Source organism: Conger conger, chromosome 12 (genome assembly GCF_963514075.1).
Source record: "Conger conger chromosome 12, fConCon1.1, whole genome shotgun sequence".
Taxonomy (NCBI): Eukaryota; Metazoa; Chordata; class Actinopteri; order Anguilliformes; family Congridae; genus Conger; species Conger conger.
In genome coordinates, this window is record NC_083771.1 from 24491911 (window position 1) to 24510693 (window position 18783).

General features: G+C 41.1%; 1 protein-coding gene and 1 pseudogene across 1 annotated transcript in view; both read left to right on the forward strand.

Annotated features, from left to right (window-relative positions):
* Positions 1-9192: 9192 nt before the first annotated feature.
* On the forward strand, positions 9193-10615 carry LOC133105684 (zona pellucida sperm-binding protein 3-like; annotated as a pseudogene).
* Positions 10616-14338: 3723 nt separating this feature from the next.
* The window catches only part of musk (muscle, skeletal, receptor tyrosine kinase), a 49778-nt gene continuing 45333 nt past the window's right edge, over positions 14339-18783 (forward strand). Inside the window, exon 1 of the mRNA XM_061263279.1 lies at positions 14339-14548. Within this exon, the coding sequence (XP_061119263.1) occupies positions 14470-14548 (79 nt within the window). The 5' untranslated portion in view covers positions 14339-14469. The remainder of the gene's footprint in view (positions 14549-18783) is intronic.

An 18783-nucleotide genomic window follows, 5' to 3' on the forward strand; every position in this document is an offset into this window, starting at 1 on the left:
GGCAATTTTATCATAGTACACTTAAACCTGGTAAAAGCAGACTTTTCACAATACTGCCATATTGTTTTAAATTTGCTGCTGCATTATGCATCGCATAATCACTATCATTCTAATAGTACTTGGTGCTGGCTAGGGTGCTGATGAATATTGATTCGCCAGTTGAGCCAATATGGCATAGCAAGTGACATTAATTGGCAAAAATGCTTTATTTGTCAAGATGACAATGGGAAAAACTAGCAAGATAAACTGCTAAGAAATGTGGAGTACGTTGATGCTCTGGATCTAATTCAGGAGTTTCTGTACACAGAAACCTGAGGCACAAAACATGCTATGCTGCTTTAACAAGGTGATGTCACTGCCATTGCTCATCTTAAGAAACGATTTGAAAGCACACATGCACCACATACTCACGTGAAGAAAAGGACTCACTGCAGCCTGCAAGGAGCAGCTGCCCTCAGTGCCTTCAGTCACTTGGGGAAAAACTTTTTCTTTTTTTCCAGAAGGATAAGACTGGGGACAAATTTCTTCACCGAACTCGGCTAGACACAATGATTTGATTGCTGCAGAAGGCAAACATTATCTTATCTGCTACAGGGAATTCTTCAGGAAGTACCATAGCACTTCATCAGGCTGTAGATAATCCATTAAACTCAAAAACTATGTTTAAAGTGAGAGACAATGTCATAATGGTTGGCAAAAGCCTAAAAAGACAGGAAATTTAACCCAAAAATAATGTTTTAAAGAAGAGATAATGATTTGCAACAGCTGAAAAAGATCTACCACTGGGCAGGCTGCTGAGGATTCAATCAAATATTCTCTTTGAATCAACAACCAAATAGATTAAGCGCAGGACTTGAGTAATTGAGTAATGTCTGGAAATCAATTAGGTAAGTATTTCTTTGCTATATCTACTTAAAATGTACCAATTATGTGTCTTGTTACTTTCTAGTAATTGATGCTCTGTGAAATAAACTAAAAGAGGTAATCACTGCCAAAGTACATAGTGTACACTCATCGAGCACTTTATTAGGAACATTCTTTTACTTAATTGCATGAATAAGTAAATAATCTAATCAGACAATTGTGTGACAGCAGTGCAATGCATAAAATCATGTAGATATGGGTCAAGAGATTCAGATAATGTTCACATCAAACATCAGAATCTGGAAAAAATGTGACTAAGTGACTTTGACTGTGGAATGATTGTTGGTGACAGACAGGGTGGTTTGAATATCTCAGAAACTGCTGATCTCCTGGGATTTCACACATGCCCACTAGTCTCTAGAGTTTGCAAAGAATGGTGCAAATACAAAAAAAATCCAGTGAGCAGCAGTTCTGCAGACAGAAACACCTTGTTAACGAGAGACGTTAGAGGAGAATGGCCGGACCAGTATAAGCTGACAGGAAGGTGACAATAATGCAAAAGAAAAGCATTACAACAGTGGTATGCAGAAGAGCATCTCTGAACACACAACACATCATAACTCTAAGTGGATAGGCTACAGCAGTAGAAGTCTAAAGAATAAGTATATAATAAATACCTAATAAAGTGCTCGGCGAGTGTATATCTGTGGGGTGTATCAGGGATGGGCAGGAGGATGAGTACAGGAACCTGGTGGATGACTTTGTGCAGTGGTGCAATCTCAACCATATGCAGCTGAACATTTCCAAAACCAAGGAGATGGTGGTGGATTTCAGGAGGACTAAGCCATCTATGCTGCCAGTATCCATTGAAGGGGTCAATGTGGAGGTGGTCAGCACTTACAAATACCTAGGGGTACACCTGGACAATAAACTGGACTGGTCAGCCAACACTGAAGCACTCTACAGGAAAGGGCAGAGTCGGCTCTACTTCCTCAGGAGGCTGCGGTCTTTCAATGTCTGCAGTAAGCTCCTCTGGATGTTTTACCAGTCGGTCATCGCCAGTGTCCTTTCTTATGCCATTGTGTGCTGGGGAGGCAGCATTAAGAAGAGGGATGCTGGGCGACTGGAAAGGCTGGTAAGGAAAGCTGGCTCTGTAGTTGGAATGGAGCTGGAGTGCATAACATCAACAGCAGAGAAAAGGACACTGAACAGGATGCTGGCAATCATGGACAATGACCGCCACCCACTATATAACAAACTTAACAGACAGAAGAGCATCTTCAGCAGCAGACTCCTGTCTCTGACATGCTCAACAAACAGGTTAAGAAGGTCCTTTGTTCCATGGGCCATTCAGTTACACAATACCACACAAAATGGGAGGAGAGAATTGGACTTTTCAGCGTGAGTCTCTTTCTGCTCCTTCCACCACGTCACCTTGTCTACCATCCCCTATCCAATATCCAATATCTGTCTGACTGTCCTTACAGGGAATATTAGCCCTATACACAATCTGGACTGTAATCCTCACTTTTACCCCTGTTGAGTTTACTGTTTACTTTGTACTTTTGCACTACCACCATTGCACACAATCTACCATAGCACCTTATTTTTGATCTTTATGTGTGTGAGGAAACGACAGAGTCCAAATCTTCAATTTGTCGAAAAACATCTTCGCGAGGGAAAAGATGACACCAGGCAGTAAGATCATCAGGAAAATCAGACTTTATTAGCAGCAGCACATAAAGCCGGATCAGCTCTCCAGAACTGAACCCTGACTGTCATTTTTACACCCATTTTATACACAGTTACTCCACCTACAACTCGTAACTCCTCCCAACGCTCCTCCCATAACGTCATTGTGGCAAATTGCCAACAGTCCTTATGCTCTGCCAACTCTGTACAAAGTTCAGGGCATTCTGCCAACTACGTGTCCTCACTTCACCCCGCACCTGCTCTTGGCAAACTACCAGACCTCATAAAGTTCTGGATGCCCTCCCTCTAACAGGTCATCCATACACGTCACTCTGTATCTTTCGCTTTTATAAGACAAACTAAGCAGCAGTAATCATTGAAAATATACAGACAAACTAAACATTTCATTAATATTCACTTCTAATATACTTTTCTAATATACAGACATACTAAACATTTGATTAATTATTCTCTTCTAAGGGAGTAAATGTACGTAGCATTCTTTGCTCTCATTTCAACAGTTTTCACTGTGGTTTCTTGCGTTTTCATAAGCTCAGCTATAATTAATGTTCTAGGTCAAATAGATACACTATTTGACCCCTGCCAGCTGGCTGCTGTGTAATTCTAGCACAATTTAGCAGTTAATCAGTTTGAAACTATACAGGGTACATATCATACTTTAATACAGATATATTGATAAACTTTTAGCACACATCGTCGAGAGGAACCAGCCTGCTCACTAAGGTGGAGTCTGATTTTGACTTGTGAGATCTTTTTTCTGTGAATTTTCCCGTACAAGATATATGTGTATATATGTGTATGTATGTATAAGTTACTGGAAGCCTAAAATTTCCCGATCTATCTATCAATCTATCTATCTATCTGATCTAATGGTAGCAGCCATGAAAATTGATCAGATGTTCAGACAACTGTAGATCAGATCACATTTGTACATGTTTTTGAATAATTTGTGATTTGATTGATTTACTTTTCAACTGTATTGGTTTCTATTACTAAATGTATAGTTCTGTTTTAAATTTATTTCCTGTCGTGGCCTTCACATTGTTGTGTATAACGTTTGGGAGTTAGCTAAGGAAAGTAAAAAAAAAAGAAGAGCAGGCGAGACAAGACAGGTTTCTGACTGCGTCTGGTGGTGATGATAATGGCGGTAGCCCCTGCTGCAGCAGCGAGGAACAGAAAACGGGCCCGTGCTGGTGACAAGAAGAGTGCTGAGATGAACCAAGAGACGATCGTAATATTGTCGGACTATATATATATATATATATATATATATATATATATATATATATATATATATATATATATATATATATATATATATATATATATATATATATATATAAAATCTGTTAGGAACATTACTGCTATCTGCTTGGACTGGTTAGCGCTTATCTCTGTGCTTTGTCTCCTGTGGTTCTTAATTGCTGTTGCATGCGCACTGCAAGTATGCGTGTGGGCAAAGAAATTGAAGGGGGGGGGGGGGGGTCCCGGAGTATAATTTGCACCGGGTCTTAGTTACGCCCTAAAGTGTGGATATTTTGGATATTTCCACAGCGTATTTAATTTTTGTATTCTATCTACAATGTCTTGTCTTTATAATTCTTTGTAATTGGCTGAATGTAAAGCAATCTGAGCTGCATTTTATGTATGAAAGGTGCTATATAAAGCATCCATTTAAAACCCACGGGAGCTGCCATATTCCTTCTTTTTTTTTATAACGCATATCTTATAATATCATATAACGGTTTTACATACTGCCGTTTTTTTTTTTTAAAGTAAACAGATAGCACCCCCGGTTTTATCTACCTGAACCGCTCGCCTTTGTCAATAAATTGACTGCGTAACGTCGTAAAAAAAATGGATTGTAACTTGCCTTTGTCAGGTACATTACTTGGTGTATCCTTTTTTTATAGATCAATCCTCGTCTCCATGTTTGTTAGTGACGTATAGAGTGTAAGACCGGTCTGGGAATCCTATAGGCTCTGGTAGGTCAGCCAACCGGAGTGTCTGAATCAGAAACTTGAAAAATAACAACCAACTGGAGTGTCTCAGAAACGCAAGACTAGTTTGCAGTAGCTTTTCAAGTTGCCGTGCCGTTGTGTTAGTTTGAAAAAGATTGTGTCGAAGGCTGCAAACTTATTTTCGAACCACAAAACAAATTAATAAATGGCTCAAACGTGGTAGTCCTACTAATCTTTCAAGGCGAAGACGTGGAGGAAAACCCCGATGATTCTGCAAAAAATAAATATAAATATATATATATTAGGATAATAAAATAAAATATGAATAAAATATGTTAGAATTCAAGTTTCGTTTTTTTCCGTTTTTTTCCCCTCTGCTTTATGGGATAATATATTTTATTATGTAGTTCAGAAGGTTATATATAAGTAGCTGAAGGGGTGCTGATTTCTGTGATATGTACAACTTGAAGATACTATAAAAAATTACAATTTTATAAGACTCTTAATCTCTTTAAGCTTAGTAAGTAGACTGGGGAGGGGGGGGGATTTGATCCATTAAAGGGATCAACAAAGCGAATTATAGGCGATTCTTCAGGGTGAATATGGTTAGCAGAACGAAAGGGCACAAATGAAATTGGCAAAGTACAGATATTAGGAAGTATTTTTTCCCACAGCGAGTGGTCAATGTTAAAAATAGTTCGCCAGTACATGTAGTGGAGGCAGAAAAGCTGAGGGTTTTCAAGATCAGGCTTGATACGGTGCTATATACTATTTAGCTTTTAGGCAAGCTAGGCAGTAGGTACACTTAGGAGTAGGAAAATGCAAGCATTGCTGGGCTGAATAGCCTGTTCTTGCCATTACATTATGTTATGTTATGTGTTACCGTAAATCCTCAAATTGTGTCTGGGGTCTTTTATTTACTTAGGCTGCACAAAGCACAGGCCTTTATTTGGGGCAGGCTTGTATTCGAGGCAGGCCTTATTAGGCTTCTGTTGTAGAATTTTATTCTTAGAAATAAAGTAAAAGGCTACACTGAAAGTGGGCCAACACTGTTCAACACTTCCTGTAACCGTTCAGAAATCAATTAGTGTTGGCTAATCAGGAAACACCTTTTGGTAAGTCAAAGTGTCAGCCTTAACAGACTTAGTTTATTGCAAATATTCTCAAACACTATAAATCACATGCAAGTCCAGAATCCATAAAATAACAACTTGCCAGACACGCCTTCATGAACAATAACAAATTAGCGTAGATAACAGCAAGTTAAGGATCGTTTTATTGTGAGACATGCGTTTTGTTTGGAGCAGCATACCGGTAGGCTATCAAAAGATTTTCGCTTTGGTTTTGGATTCAATTTACTTTTGGACTGTTTGATTCTATTGCTAAATGTTGGGACTGATGGGCACTGAAATCTGGGGGGTATTTGATGGTTCACTGTTAAGTTTTATGTAGTTGAAAGAGTGTCGGGATTTCCACCCGTCTGTTTATTGCAAGCCAAGGCAGCCGCTTTCATTCATTCATTGAACGTGCGCTGTGCTGTAAATACATGGAAACCTTATTGCGTAGCCAAGTAGCCTAAATTGAGTTAATTTTTTATTTTGCCTGATTTACTTTTTTATTAAATTTGTAGGCTGGAATGCCTCGCGGCAACAATTGTGTTTAAATGTATACTGCGTCAGCCTTTGGCAAGCTACTCAGAAGGGGGCTGCAAGCGACTGGTAGCTTGAGAGCAACGTGTTGGAGACGCATGGTGTAGGACAATGACTTTTCATTGGCAACAGTATTAAACCAACCAACATTATAAAATATTAAGAGGAGCTCTTTTATTTCATTGAGTTAAATCGGATCAATGTCTTCTAGTGCTCATGGACTGATAGCTCTACTGGTAGGCAATATTACCCCGGCTTGTATTTGGGGGCCGGCCTTCATTTGTCCGAATCGGCCATGGCCCCGGCTATTATCCGAGGCCCGGCTTCAAATAGAATCCCGGACACAATTTGAGGATTTACTGTATCTTAAATCTAATACTTGGACATTCTTTTGGTTAAAGTTCTCCAGCATTCCCTGTGGCATTTCCTTTAACCCCCTGAATTTCAAGATTTCTACAACTTCTACAAAGCTGATTTTTGTAAATTGTACTCATCATTCAACACGATGTGATGAAGCCGGGTGTTAATTCCCGATTGATTAGTCAGATCATTGACACATTTGTTAATCAAGGAAAATTAAAGAAAGCAGTTTGAGATTAGTTTGAGATCAATGATTGGTTTCAAGGAAAGTTTATGAGACCCCACTGATGCCACGATACGCCTCCAGACTATCACACCTAACATTCTCCCATTTGTCACCTCCCTTTTCAACTCCTCCCTGTCTTCTGACTGTTTTCCATCATCCTCCAAGAGGGCCAACATCACCCCACTGCTAAAAAAGCCTACCCTGGATCCTTCCATCATCCAGAATTACCGCCTGGTATCTCTTCTTCCTTTTCTATCTAAAACAGTTGAACAAGCTGCTTCTAATCAACTTTTTTCTTCCTTTTCTAAAAACAACCTGCTAGACCCCCATCAGTCAGGCTTCAGATCTGGCCACTCAACAGAGACCGTGCTCCTCTCTGTCAGTGAATCACTCCATGCCGCACGAGCAGCCTCCCTCTCCTCTGTCCTCATTCTTCTAGATCTCTCTGCTGCCTTCGACACTGTGGATCACTTCATCCTCCTGTCCTCCCTGTCAGCAACTGGGATCTGTGTTCCAGCCCTAAACTGGATTGGGTCCTACCTCTCTGGTCGCTTCTTCCAGGTTTCCTGGGCTGGTATAGTATCAACTACTCGGCCCCTTGCCACAGGAGTTCCCCAGGGCTCAGTCCTTGGCCCACTTCTTTTCTCTCTTTACACTTGTTCCTTTGGCCCTGTCATCACTGCACATGGTCTATCCTACCACTGCTATGCGGATGATACCCAACTCTTCATCTCATTCCCACCATCTGACACACAGGTTTCAGCCTATATCTCTGCTTGCCTGAGTGACATCCAGAGATTCATGGACAACCACCATCTAAAGCTCTGACTGAAATGATATTCCTTCCTGGGAATGATATTACCTCTCCCCATCTGGATCTCTCCATTTCCCAAGGGGATACCTCACTGATGCCATCACCCTGTGCAAGGAACCTCGGCGTGGTGATGGACAGATTGTTCCTCTCCGAGAACCTTGCTGTGGTGACCTGGTCATGCCGGTTCTTCCTATACAACATACGGAGAATCTGCCCCTTTCTCACCCCCTACTCGACCCAGCTCCTGGTCCAAGCGATGGTTTTGTCCCGCCTGGACTACTGCAATTCCCTCTTGGCTGGCCTCCCAGCGTCCACCATCAGACCCCTCCAACTTATCCAGAATGCAGCAGCTCATCTGGTCTTCAACCTTCCCAAGCACTTCCCAAACATTGGTGCTAGCCTTTCAAGCAGTTAAGGGGTCAGCCCCAGCTTACCTCCAAAAAACCATCAGACCCTACACCCCTGCCAGACCTCTTCGTGCGACCACAGAGATTAAACAGGAGTCAGACCGGAATCCACACTCCTGCCCTTCCTCACAGCACAGCTGGTGGCTTGGCGCCTCCCCCTCTCCGAACTTCCACCTCCCATTGATGACTACTTTCTGTTCTGGCTCCACGGTGGTGGAACGAACTCCCCGTTGAGGTCAGAACAGCAGAATCTCTTGCCATCTTCAAGCGCAGACTGAAGACGCACCTCTTCGCACCTTTTCCTGTCCCTCCCTATCTCCCTGTAAACCTTAATTGTTGTCTTTACCTGCGATATTTACTTGTGTATTAGGATGTTTTATTTGGCTAGGTAAGCATTGTTTGGCTAGGTAAGCAGTTTGCTCATACATTTGCGTGTTGCGGTATTATGATTAAAAAATAATAATAATTTGATGATCAAATAGGCCTTGGTCCTTATTTTTGGTGTGCAGGTAGCAGTTGAAATTGCACTTCCCTCTAGGGTCTTTCAGCGCACTTATCCCTGGTTATGGGTATGCACTTTGCACTTTGTTGTACGTCACTCTGGATAAGAGCATCTGCCAAATGCCATTAATGTAATGCAATATTAACAGCAACATCAAACCAATTGTAATGGGTAGTATCCTTACAATTAATCATAAACACAGTGCAGAGGCAAACTGATGCAAATATAAAGTTTGATTGGAACAGTTGCCATGTTGGCCATGGAAGCCATTTCTCTTGCATTCCTGTGACTTCCATAGGTTTTATTGAGATATCAGAAAGTTCTTATGTTTCCTACTTGGAATTTCAATGCAGAGGTTGACATTATCTATTTTAGTAAATCTGTAACTACACAAGGCAGCTGCATACTAAAAACTGAAGGCATGCTGCCATCATGGCACGCTGCTTGTGTGTGTTTATTTTGGAATACACACAGTGTTTTGTGCTTTCAAAAATGAGCAAATTACTTGTGATGGATGTGAACGAATGACAAGTTTCCAGCTTTGCAAATTAGAAGAGGCTGGAGAAAGGTTAGTTAAACGATGAAAGAGGAGGGTTTTGGAACGATCATTGCATTCAGCTGACTATAAAATGGGCTTAAGGAGCCTATGCTGCTATTGCGGGGTTTTTCCCTCAAAGAAACTGCTTTTAAGGCACCATGGTGGGTGAAGGGTTTTTTGCGGGATTGACAGTTTTTGCCTTGTTTGGGTGTTTTGCGATGCTCAGGGTGGATATCAGTCTTCAAACATAAATGCACCAGGCTCACAGGTGCCTGTCACAGCCCATAAACCTTTTGGAAGACTGTGGTTCACCCAGGCTCCTGTTACTGTCCACCCAACCCTAGGGAGGCCCGGCTTCACCCATGTTCCAGTGGCCGCTGGCCCGAGCTTGGGGCGCCCTAAGGTGCCCACGATTCCAGTGGAAGCTCCAACTGCAAAGCCGGATGCTGTGAAGGTCCACTGTGGGGAAAGCTCTGTCCAGTTGGAAGTGGATATGGACCTGCTTAGCATTGGCCACCTGGTCCAATCAGCTGACATCACCCTAGAAGGCAGTGGACCTGTTGAGCAGAAGGGGTCTACTCCAGTATTTGTGTTCCCCAGATGACTGAGGACTCCCTAGTCTACACCTTCACCCTGAACTACCAACCTCAAGCACTTGGTGGCACTCCCATCATCAGGACATCAAGTGCAGTTGTGGGCATTCAGTGCCACTACATGAAGTTAGAAGGCATCCTCTACCTTAAATTTTCATTTCTGGATGTCTTGTAACTTGACGTTGTACTGGTTAGAACTACCCTTCTATGCCGGAAGGTTTAATTCCCTCAATGTTTTTCTAAGCATGTTTTCCTATGGCACTGACTTCAATTTGTTCTGGGTTCTACATGTACTCTAACTAATCTGGTCACATCTCTCCCACTGCCCCGCTCCCCCCCTTGAATGCAGGCTGCCTAATGTGAGCAGTAATGCCCTGAAACCAACCAGGATCCCCCACCACTCCACCCTGAATCTCAGTATCTATCTGCACTTGTACTGACCTTATGCAGATTCTGAGGGGAAGGCATGCTCATTCCTTCCTGGAAAGGAAAGGTTTGTCCACTTGGTATTTGGGAATACTGGTGTGCTTGAGTTCTAGGTGCCTGGGTAACTGGCTTCTCTTTCAGGTGGGTTAGTGCCTCTGGGAATGATGCAGCCTGTAGCTGCTGTGATACCAGCTGTGCTGTGAGGAAGGGCAGGAGTGTCTGACTGCTGTTTAATCTCTGCTTCACTTGGCTGGGCTGGTGCATGAGCTTGTTCTGTTCTCCTGGTGTACAGTTTTACGGCAGGGCAGTCCTAGGCCCCATTGTTGTGCAGGAGGCTGACACAGATGTTATGCTGGAGTCCCATGGCTCACTGAAGACTGATCACCAAGCAGGAGGTAACTATCTTCAGGTTAAGATGGCTCTCCAGCCAAGTTCTAAATAAATGAAGAATATTCTGACCCTTCTGCCTCCTAGGTGGCTCTGGGGCTGTGGCCATGGCTGGAGTGGTTGCTGTACTGGGACTGGTCTGCCTGATTGTGCTGGAGTGGAGGCACTACAAGCCTATTGCCTTGTAACTGTTTGAATAAAATATGGTCATGGTGAATCTTAATCTTGCTGTCTGGGTTATTTTAGCAAGATGTGTGCATCCTCCATTTCAGGATTATGCCCTCAAATTGTAATTTTCAACTCTTCATTCAGGAACATCACAATGGCCACTTGAAGCTATACCAAATTGAAGGGTAGATTATTTCTGCTCCATCAGAATGGAAACATGAGATTTGACATTTCACTTGGTCACAAAACCAGGGTGCTTGTATATTCACATTTAATCTGCTGCTCCTAGTTCATTGTGTTTAACAGGCAGTTTTCATTAGTTTGTGCTGATGGCAAGTTCATTTAAAGTATATGCATTTTGCTTTTGCCATTGACTCGTAACCATTTCAAAGCCCTCTTCAGAACAAGCATGCAGTAATGAGATGGGTGATTTCTCTTACCAAAATACTGTCTACAAAGTTGGAGCCCTGAAGCATCTTTGGTTTGAATCTGACACTGTAGTTCTTGAATGTGCTAGGAACTCCCTCTGCTTCTGTCCTAGTGTGCAAAGCTTGAGCCAAAACAGGCAGTTCTGTGAATGTTGACTAATCTTTGAATGGAAACATTTAGGATTGCACTGCATAAACTGCGGTCACATTCCAAATCATATGGAAATCTCCCATTCTCTGACTTGAAGTTTGCAAATGCCTTTAATGTGCTAGCATCCTTGTCGCTGTAGCTGAAGGAAATCAAGTGTCACTAATTTAATTGCATTGCATTTGGACGTGTGAAGGTTTCATGCAATTATGATCCAATTGCTATTTTCAGTCTGCTTTTAGTGTAGGGCTAATTTGACCAGAAGGGACTTCTTGGGAGAGGGCTAGCAATAGCAGTATTTTTTTATTTCTCCATACAGGGTGACTGAATCCCTTACTAAAATAAAAATGAAGTATTCTATTTAAAGCTCTTTAAACCTTTTGATCTTTCAGTATAATTTAATTTCTTTTGGAATGTGGAATTTCATTCAAACATGCCTTGATCATATTTTCCTGGTATATCTTTTTTTAAATTTTTTTATAATTTTGAATTCCCTAATTTTTAAAGCTATGAAATTACTATTGCCTAGTGAGATTATGCAGCATGACACATGCAAATAAATGGAGTAAAGAAGGCTTGAAATATTGGCTTTGTTTATGAATTATGCCTGCAGTTCTGCAAATTTGTGCCAGAGGGCAATGTAGTGGCGCAAATGGCATTTTACATTCTGTGCTCTCATAACAAAGCATATGAAAAAGTGGCTCTGAGAATCCAAATCATGTATTCAGTACTGAGCTACAGGAAAATATATAATTGAGAGGCTTAATTAGATTAGTCTGTCATGATGTACTACCAGAATTGTATATTAAATTACATTTACCGTCTGAGGTAGTAAAACTTTAGGTTTAGGTTTTCAAGCCTTTATTATGAATAAATGCTGTGTCCCACATTTTATGAAATGTGTTTGAATTCATTTCTTAGTTTTTCTGCAGACTGACAGACTTTTCAGACGTTTTCAGTTATTCCATTATAGTCTGGTAACTCGTAGACCTTCAAACAGTGAATTGTATGCTAATGTGAAAACATGTACGGTACATGTAAGTGTATTTGTGTGTCATATCAGTAAATCGCAACTAACAGCCTAAAAAAATTAGCCTAGTTGTATGTGTGCTATTTTAGCCTTGCCTCTATGTTACATTACATTAATGGCATTTTGTAGACGCTCTTATCCAGAGTGACGTACAGTTGATTAGACTAAGCAGGAGATAATCCTCCCCTGGAGCAATACAGGGTTAAGGGCCTTGCTCAAGGGCCCAACAGCTGTGCGGATCTTATTGTGGCTACACGGGGGGATCGAACCACCGACCTTGCAGGTTCTAGTCATGTACCTTAATCACTACGCTACAGGCCGCCCCTATGTATGTGTGGTATTCATTTAGCCTAGCCTCTATGGCTGCGCTATTCATTTAGCCTTGCCTCTATGGCTGCGCTATCCGTTTAGCCTAGCCTCTATGGCTGCACTATCCTTTTAGCCTAGCCTGTATGGCTGTGCTTTCCTTTTAGCCTAGCCTGTATGGCTGCACTATCCTTTTAGCCTAGCCTCTATGGCTGCGCTATTCTTTTAGCCTAGCCTGTATGGCTGCGCTATACTTTTAGCCTAGCTTCTATTGCTGCGCTATTCTTTTAACCTAGCCTCTATGGCTGCGCTATTCTTTTAGCCTTGCCTCTATGGCTGCGCTATTCATTTAGCCTTGCCTCTATGGCTGCGCTATCCGTTTAGCCTAGCCTCTATGGCTGCACTATCCTTTTAGCCTAGCCTGTATGGCTGTGCTTTCCTTTTAGCCTAGCCTGTATGGCTGCGCTTTCCTTTTAGCCTAGCCTGTATGGCTGCGCTATACTTTTAGCCTAGCTTCTATTGCTGCGCTATTCTTTTAACCTAGCCTCTATGGCTGCGCTATTCTTTTAGCCTAGCCTGTATGGCTGCACTATCCTTTTAGCCTAGCCTGTATGGCTGCACTATCTTTTTAGCCTAGCCTGTATGGCTGCACTATCCTTTTAGCCTAGCCTGTATGGCTGCGCTATACTTTTAGCCTAGCCTGTATGGCTGCACTATCCTTTTAGCCTAGCCTGTATGGCTGCGCTATCCTTTTAGCCTAGCCTGTATGGCTGTGCTATACTTTTAGCCTAGCCTGTATGGCTGCACTATCCTTCTAGCCTAGCCTGTATGGCTGTGCTATTATTTTAGCCTAGCCTGTGTACCCACCCTGTCCCCATTCTACAATGCATTCACTTTAACCGTACAAGGCAAAAGCTTTCTGGCTGAGTGGCAATCAAACACTTTGGGAAATGTCATTCCCTGCTTAAAATAAACCGCCTCAGTTGGGCAACAGGTGGAAGATTGTACACAAAGGCTGCTGGCATACTGAATGAGTGTCCGACCCGTGTTGGGAGACAAGTGTGCGCTTATGCCGAGTATGGAGAAAGCACAGCTTTCACCTCTCACAACAGCACATGAGAGCCTGGCCAAGGCCAATAGCAGCGCAGTGTTTCATTCATTCTGTCATCTCCTCCTCTGATGCTTTTTTTTTTTTTTTTGTTTTTTTTAGAGAAGACAGGGATCTTTCCTTATTTTATAAAATAGGGCATTTTATGTACTGTATAAACAAACCAATTCTGTCAAGTGACAATGAAGCACGTCTGTAAAGTTTCTGAGTCAGCCTTCTCTTTGTGGGGCAATCATTCTTGCCAGGATTCGATCAACACTGGTCTTTAACTTTAGCTCAAAGTTAAATCTGAATATACTCGTTCGCAATATGGACAGAAACTTTCAAATTGAGTTTGGTGTCTGTTGAACGATTAAGACTTTGCATATTGAACACAGAAATTCTAATACTTCATTTTAAACAAGCATTACAGGCAGATGCTCACAGAATGTGTCTGTGCATTTGTTTGATTTGTGGTTGTAGTCAATTTCAATTATAGACTACAAACTTTTGTCCATCACATATTGCTGGGGAAGCTTTTTATGAGACTTATGAATCAAATACTTATGAAATGTTTAGACAAAATGTCTGTTTTATTCCGTGTGGAGTCCCTGTTGGTCCGTCTCAGTGTGACGAGGCCATAGCTCTGAGGGACCCTGTCTCAGACTGAAGCCCGCCAGCTGTTCCTGTCCATCTCATGAGCCAGCACTGGGGGAAAAAAATATCTCGCTGCCAGATTGCATGGACGGGCCTGTTTCAAAGATAGTGGAATTGGAGGAAACGTAACAAAAGGGGATTTTGAAATGCATCAGTCAGATGGAATTTTGAGACGCGCTTAACGTATGCCTTTCTTGGAATAAGCATGAAGCTTCCAGAACACATTCCGCTTCTGAAGGTCCTTTTCCTGGCACATTTCAGCTTCACTGTAGGACTACAAAAAGGTTGGTTCTAATACTTTGTTATGGTGTCCTGCTTGAGTAACTTGAGCTCATTTTCTCTGGTTCTTTTAACTTTTCTTCATATTAACTGCTTGAGTGCTGCAGAACCAAACATTTAGCTGTTCTTTAACAGACTGTGAAGCCCTCAAAATATGTGCACATTCATAAAGCGACAGCGTAGCGATCAAAGTTTTGCAATTCATCTGGTACAACGCATACAATTGAGTTAATTTTTGAATCCTCATATTTAGGGTAGCAGTGTAAACTTTTTTGTATATTTTTGTACATTCTAAACCACCTCTGAACATGCTATGGACATGAATGTTTGTTTTCTGCTTGCAATTATTTTCAAATGCTGGTGCTGTCCATACAATAACAAACATTTAGTAACCTTTATTTATTATAGTTTCCATTACAAGAAATTGTCTGATATTTCCACACATTTCTGTACCTAAAGACAGGTGACAGTGACTGCTGAAGTATTTAGATTATTTTCACTGTCTCAGAACAGCCATCATGACATCAGAACTGGTGGGGAAGTCAATTCAAAAGAATTACAACATAAACCACCAACACATGACCACATATATTTACATACAGAATGTATACTTCTAATATAACTGTCATGCACTTTTAGTTTCCCATGTTTAAGTGTTATGGAATGAGAACCCGTGGTATATCATGGATATTGGCACAGCTAGAGGGGTGGTTGGGCACGATTATACCCCCTAGCTGTGCCAATATCCACAATATACCACGGGTTCTTGTTCCATAACAATGAAAGGTCTTCTGAAAATGCTCTTTTGTTAAATTAAAACCATACATTTATTAAATAGTTTACTTACACTAATAACATAATTTTGTGCTCCAAATAGAAGATTAACGTTTGATGTTAACTGTCTTTGTGGTGAAAGGATGAAATTTACTTTTCAAATATTCTGCAAACCACTCAAGCTGTTTATTTTTAGAAAAATGGCAGTAAACACATGGCCCAGGCTTTGAAGATACAACTGTCCCATCTGCCCATGATATCCATCTCTTCATGCATGTTGGTTGAAGGGTATCTACTCATTTCATATGCTTCACACGTCCTGAAAACTCAGGCTTTGCCACCTCTACTCCCTGCCATAAACGTTAGGCCTCCCATTCAGGAATGCGTCTGATGTCCTATGCTGCGAGTTGGCACAGTCATGGGCTAACACAAATGGCAAGCAATATCTGGGAAATGAGATACTCTTGTGCAGTACAATGATTCATTTTTAAAAAATCACAACTGTATGAACAATCCATTATATACATTGGCTCCACTGTTGGATTACTACTTGAAGAAGAATGTAATTCATACAAAACCGATGTGTGAATAATCCATTAAGCACATTGGCTCAGCCATTTGAGGAAAGGATTAATCCAGAAAAATGTGAATGTCTCGTACATTTTTAAGCCCCAGCTTTAAGCTAAACATGCCACACTAATGTCTAATATAAAACTGCAATGTAGCTGGAGTTCTGAGTATATGGAGATGAATAGTTTACGCAAAAAGGCATCATGGGAAGGTAAAAAATACATATTATCTTTTCTAATCTGCAGGCCAAGTGTATCTATCAACATTCAATAGAAAGACTATTGGCCAAACTGCCTTCTGAAATCTAAATGCTTGTCAGATTTACTTTCTGATATAATTATTTGATTTGTGTAAATGTTTAAATGCCGTGTGCTATATAAAATGTAAGTCTATCCAGCCATTTATTTACTCAAAATGATGATACGTAAGGAATGATATACATATTTTTATACGTGTTTATCAGTAGAAAGGTACTATTTTCAAATTAAATAAACGGAACCAAATAAAGTAATGATGAACTCCTTCAGCACACAGCAGGGCCTAGTTCCAGGCTCCTGGTGCCTGCTGGGAGACGGTATAAAAATGCTCGTGCTGTGCTCTTCCAGAATGCAGCAGCTATGAGAGGCACAGAAGACATTTCCGCTGAATGTCTCTGCTCGGCGGTGCCATAAAGGTTGTGTTGCAGGCCACAGGAAGCCTTCTTTCACAACTGAAAATACACTGTCCAGGGAATGAAATCGGCCTGCTCCATAACGGAAGCCTTTTGGGGGAGGGAGGGGGGGCAGCTCATAGAGGAGCATTAGAGGAGTGTGCTTTTGAGGTGGCCATTTTCCATCACACGGGATATGATGTCAATAGTGTTAATGTTTCAGCACGATGGGGCCATCTGGAATAGACAGTTTTAGCAGTTGTGTATTTGGACCAATTAGGATGTGCAGTGACATAGGCTGGGTAAGTTACTGAACACAGCTTTTTCACCAGTGCCTCTAGACAAATACACTCAAGAGAAGAGATCAATGTTTATTCCAAAGATAACCAAGGCAATGTAGCCTGATTATAACGTTCTACTCAGAAACAACACTCAGTAAAGAGGTTGCTTAAAACCTTAATTACATTTGAGGTGAGCTGGGTTGAATCAATTTTAGGTCAGGTTTAAGCTGTACTCTGGACTAAACATAGCACTGCAAGCTTTAGAATGATAGAAGTAAAATTCTTGAATTGATGAAGGATGTATTGGGACTTTGCAGCTGAGACCAAAATGGCACTGAGAGTCTTCACAGTGGCACGGAGAATGTTATTCCAGCTTCTGTAGTATATATACGTACGTACATATGGATATAATAAGGGAATGCAGCTTATGGATATTGTAAAATCCAAAATCATACGTCACTCAAGAAAATGTCAGTAAATCTCACATTAAGAAAGGCTACTCTTTAATTTAACCAAAGTAGTAGACAATCTGAATTCTGAGAATGGTGTTAAATACACCAAGCCACATAAATTACTTGTGGAATGCACTATGTTTCAAGGTTACCTCTTAAATCATCAATCCACAAATGTGAAACACAACCACTACATTAGTGGTATTAGAATCCATAGGTATTGTATGAATATGATAAAAAAATATTGAATCAGAAAAACTGAAGTCTGTTTCCATTCATATGGATATGATAGACCTGACAAACTGGTTATCTGCACAGCTGATGCTGTCATTTGTTTACACTTGTTTTTTAATGCTGCTTATCGTATTCCAGGAGTTTAGACGCAACTTGTGGAATAGGATACCCCGGCATCACGTCTTCTAGGCTCTGCAAGAGCCTCTCATGACTTTGCACATTAATCCACATTTGATGTGTTTAGGCTGTGCAGTCATCAATTGCAACTTGCATCAGATTTTCAAGACGTCTTTTACTATGTACGCTGCATAAAAAACAGGAGCAAATTGGGTGTTAGTGACTTCACAGAAAGAGTCTTTGGAACTACAGTCCACAAAAGAGGTGGCGAGGAAAACAGGCAGCAATGGCTCTGGGATTTGGGTGATAATTGTCTTCAGCCCACAGATTAAATGAACAATGGTGATGCCTATGAGTTTTATGTAGAGGCATATGGTTTGAGATTAGGCATATAGTTTGAGATTAGGCAATGAAAGCATGGACAGGTGTCATCAGAAGGTTTTAAATCAGCGCCATCACAAAGTGTGAGGGTGGGGTGGAATTAAATATCCTCTTCCAGATTTAGGAGGAAGTTGATCTCAGAAGAAAGCCGGTCAGAATAAAACTTAAGTGCATCAGAATTCTGAGAATGGCACCATTTTGATCTTAATTCTTTTAATTAAGTAGGAAAGAGTGTATTGCATAAATATTCTACATATGTGTCTAGAATGGTCTTAGCTCCTTATTTAAGAGAGCTTGGGAGGTGTCCTAACCCCTTCTTAGCTCACTTTTATTCCACGTCCGGTCAACATATTTCCAGTTAGGTTGAAATTTTGTTTTCAAATGATTTGATACAGACATTTATGGAACTAAATATCCCACCTGGTTATGAAGCTACGACTGTTTTCTGAATAACATTGAAGTTTAATTTGTCTTCCGTTCAGCCATTTTCAAGAAAACTATGTTTTTGCCTGGATTATACCTAAGCAAATGTCATCTTGAACTACTTGTTAGTGTTATGTAAATGCATTGCTAGGTCATTTCAGTACCAAACTAAAACATGGCATGCTTCTATTCCTACCCTTTCCAACAAGGTATAATGTGTCGGGCGGCCTGTAGCATAGTGGTTAAGGTAAATGACTGGGACACCAAGGTCGGTGGTTCTAATCCCGGTGTAGCCACAATAAGATCCTGCTTAAGGGGAGGATTGTCTCCTGCTTAGTCTAATCAACTGTATTTCACTC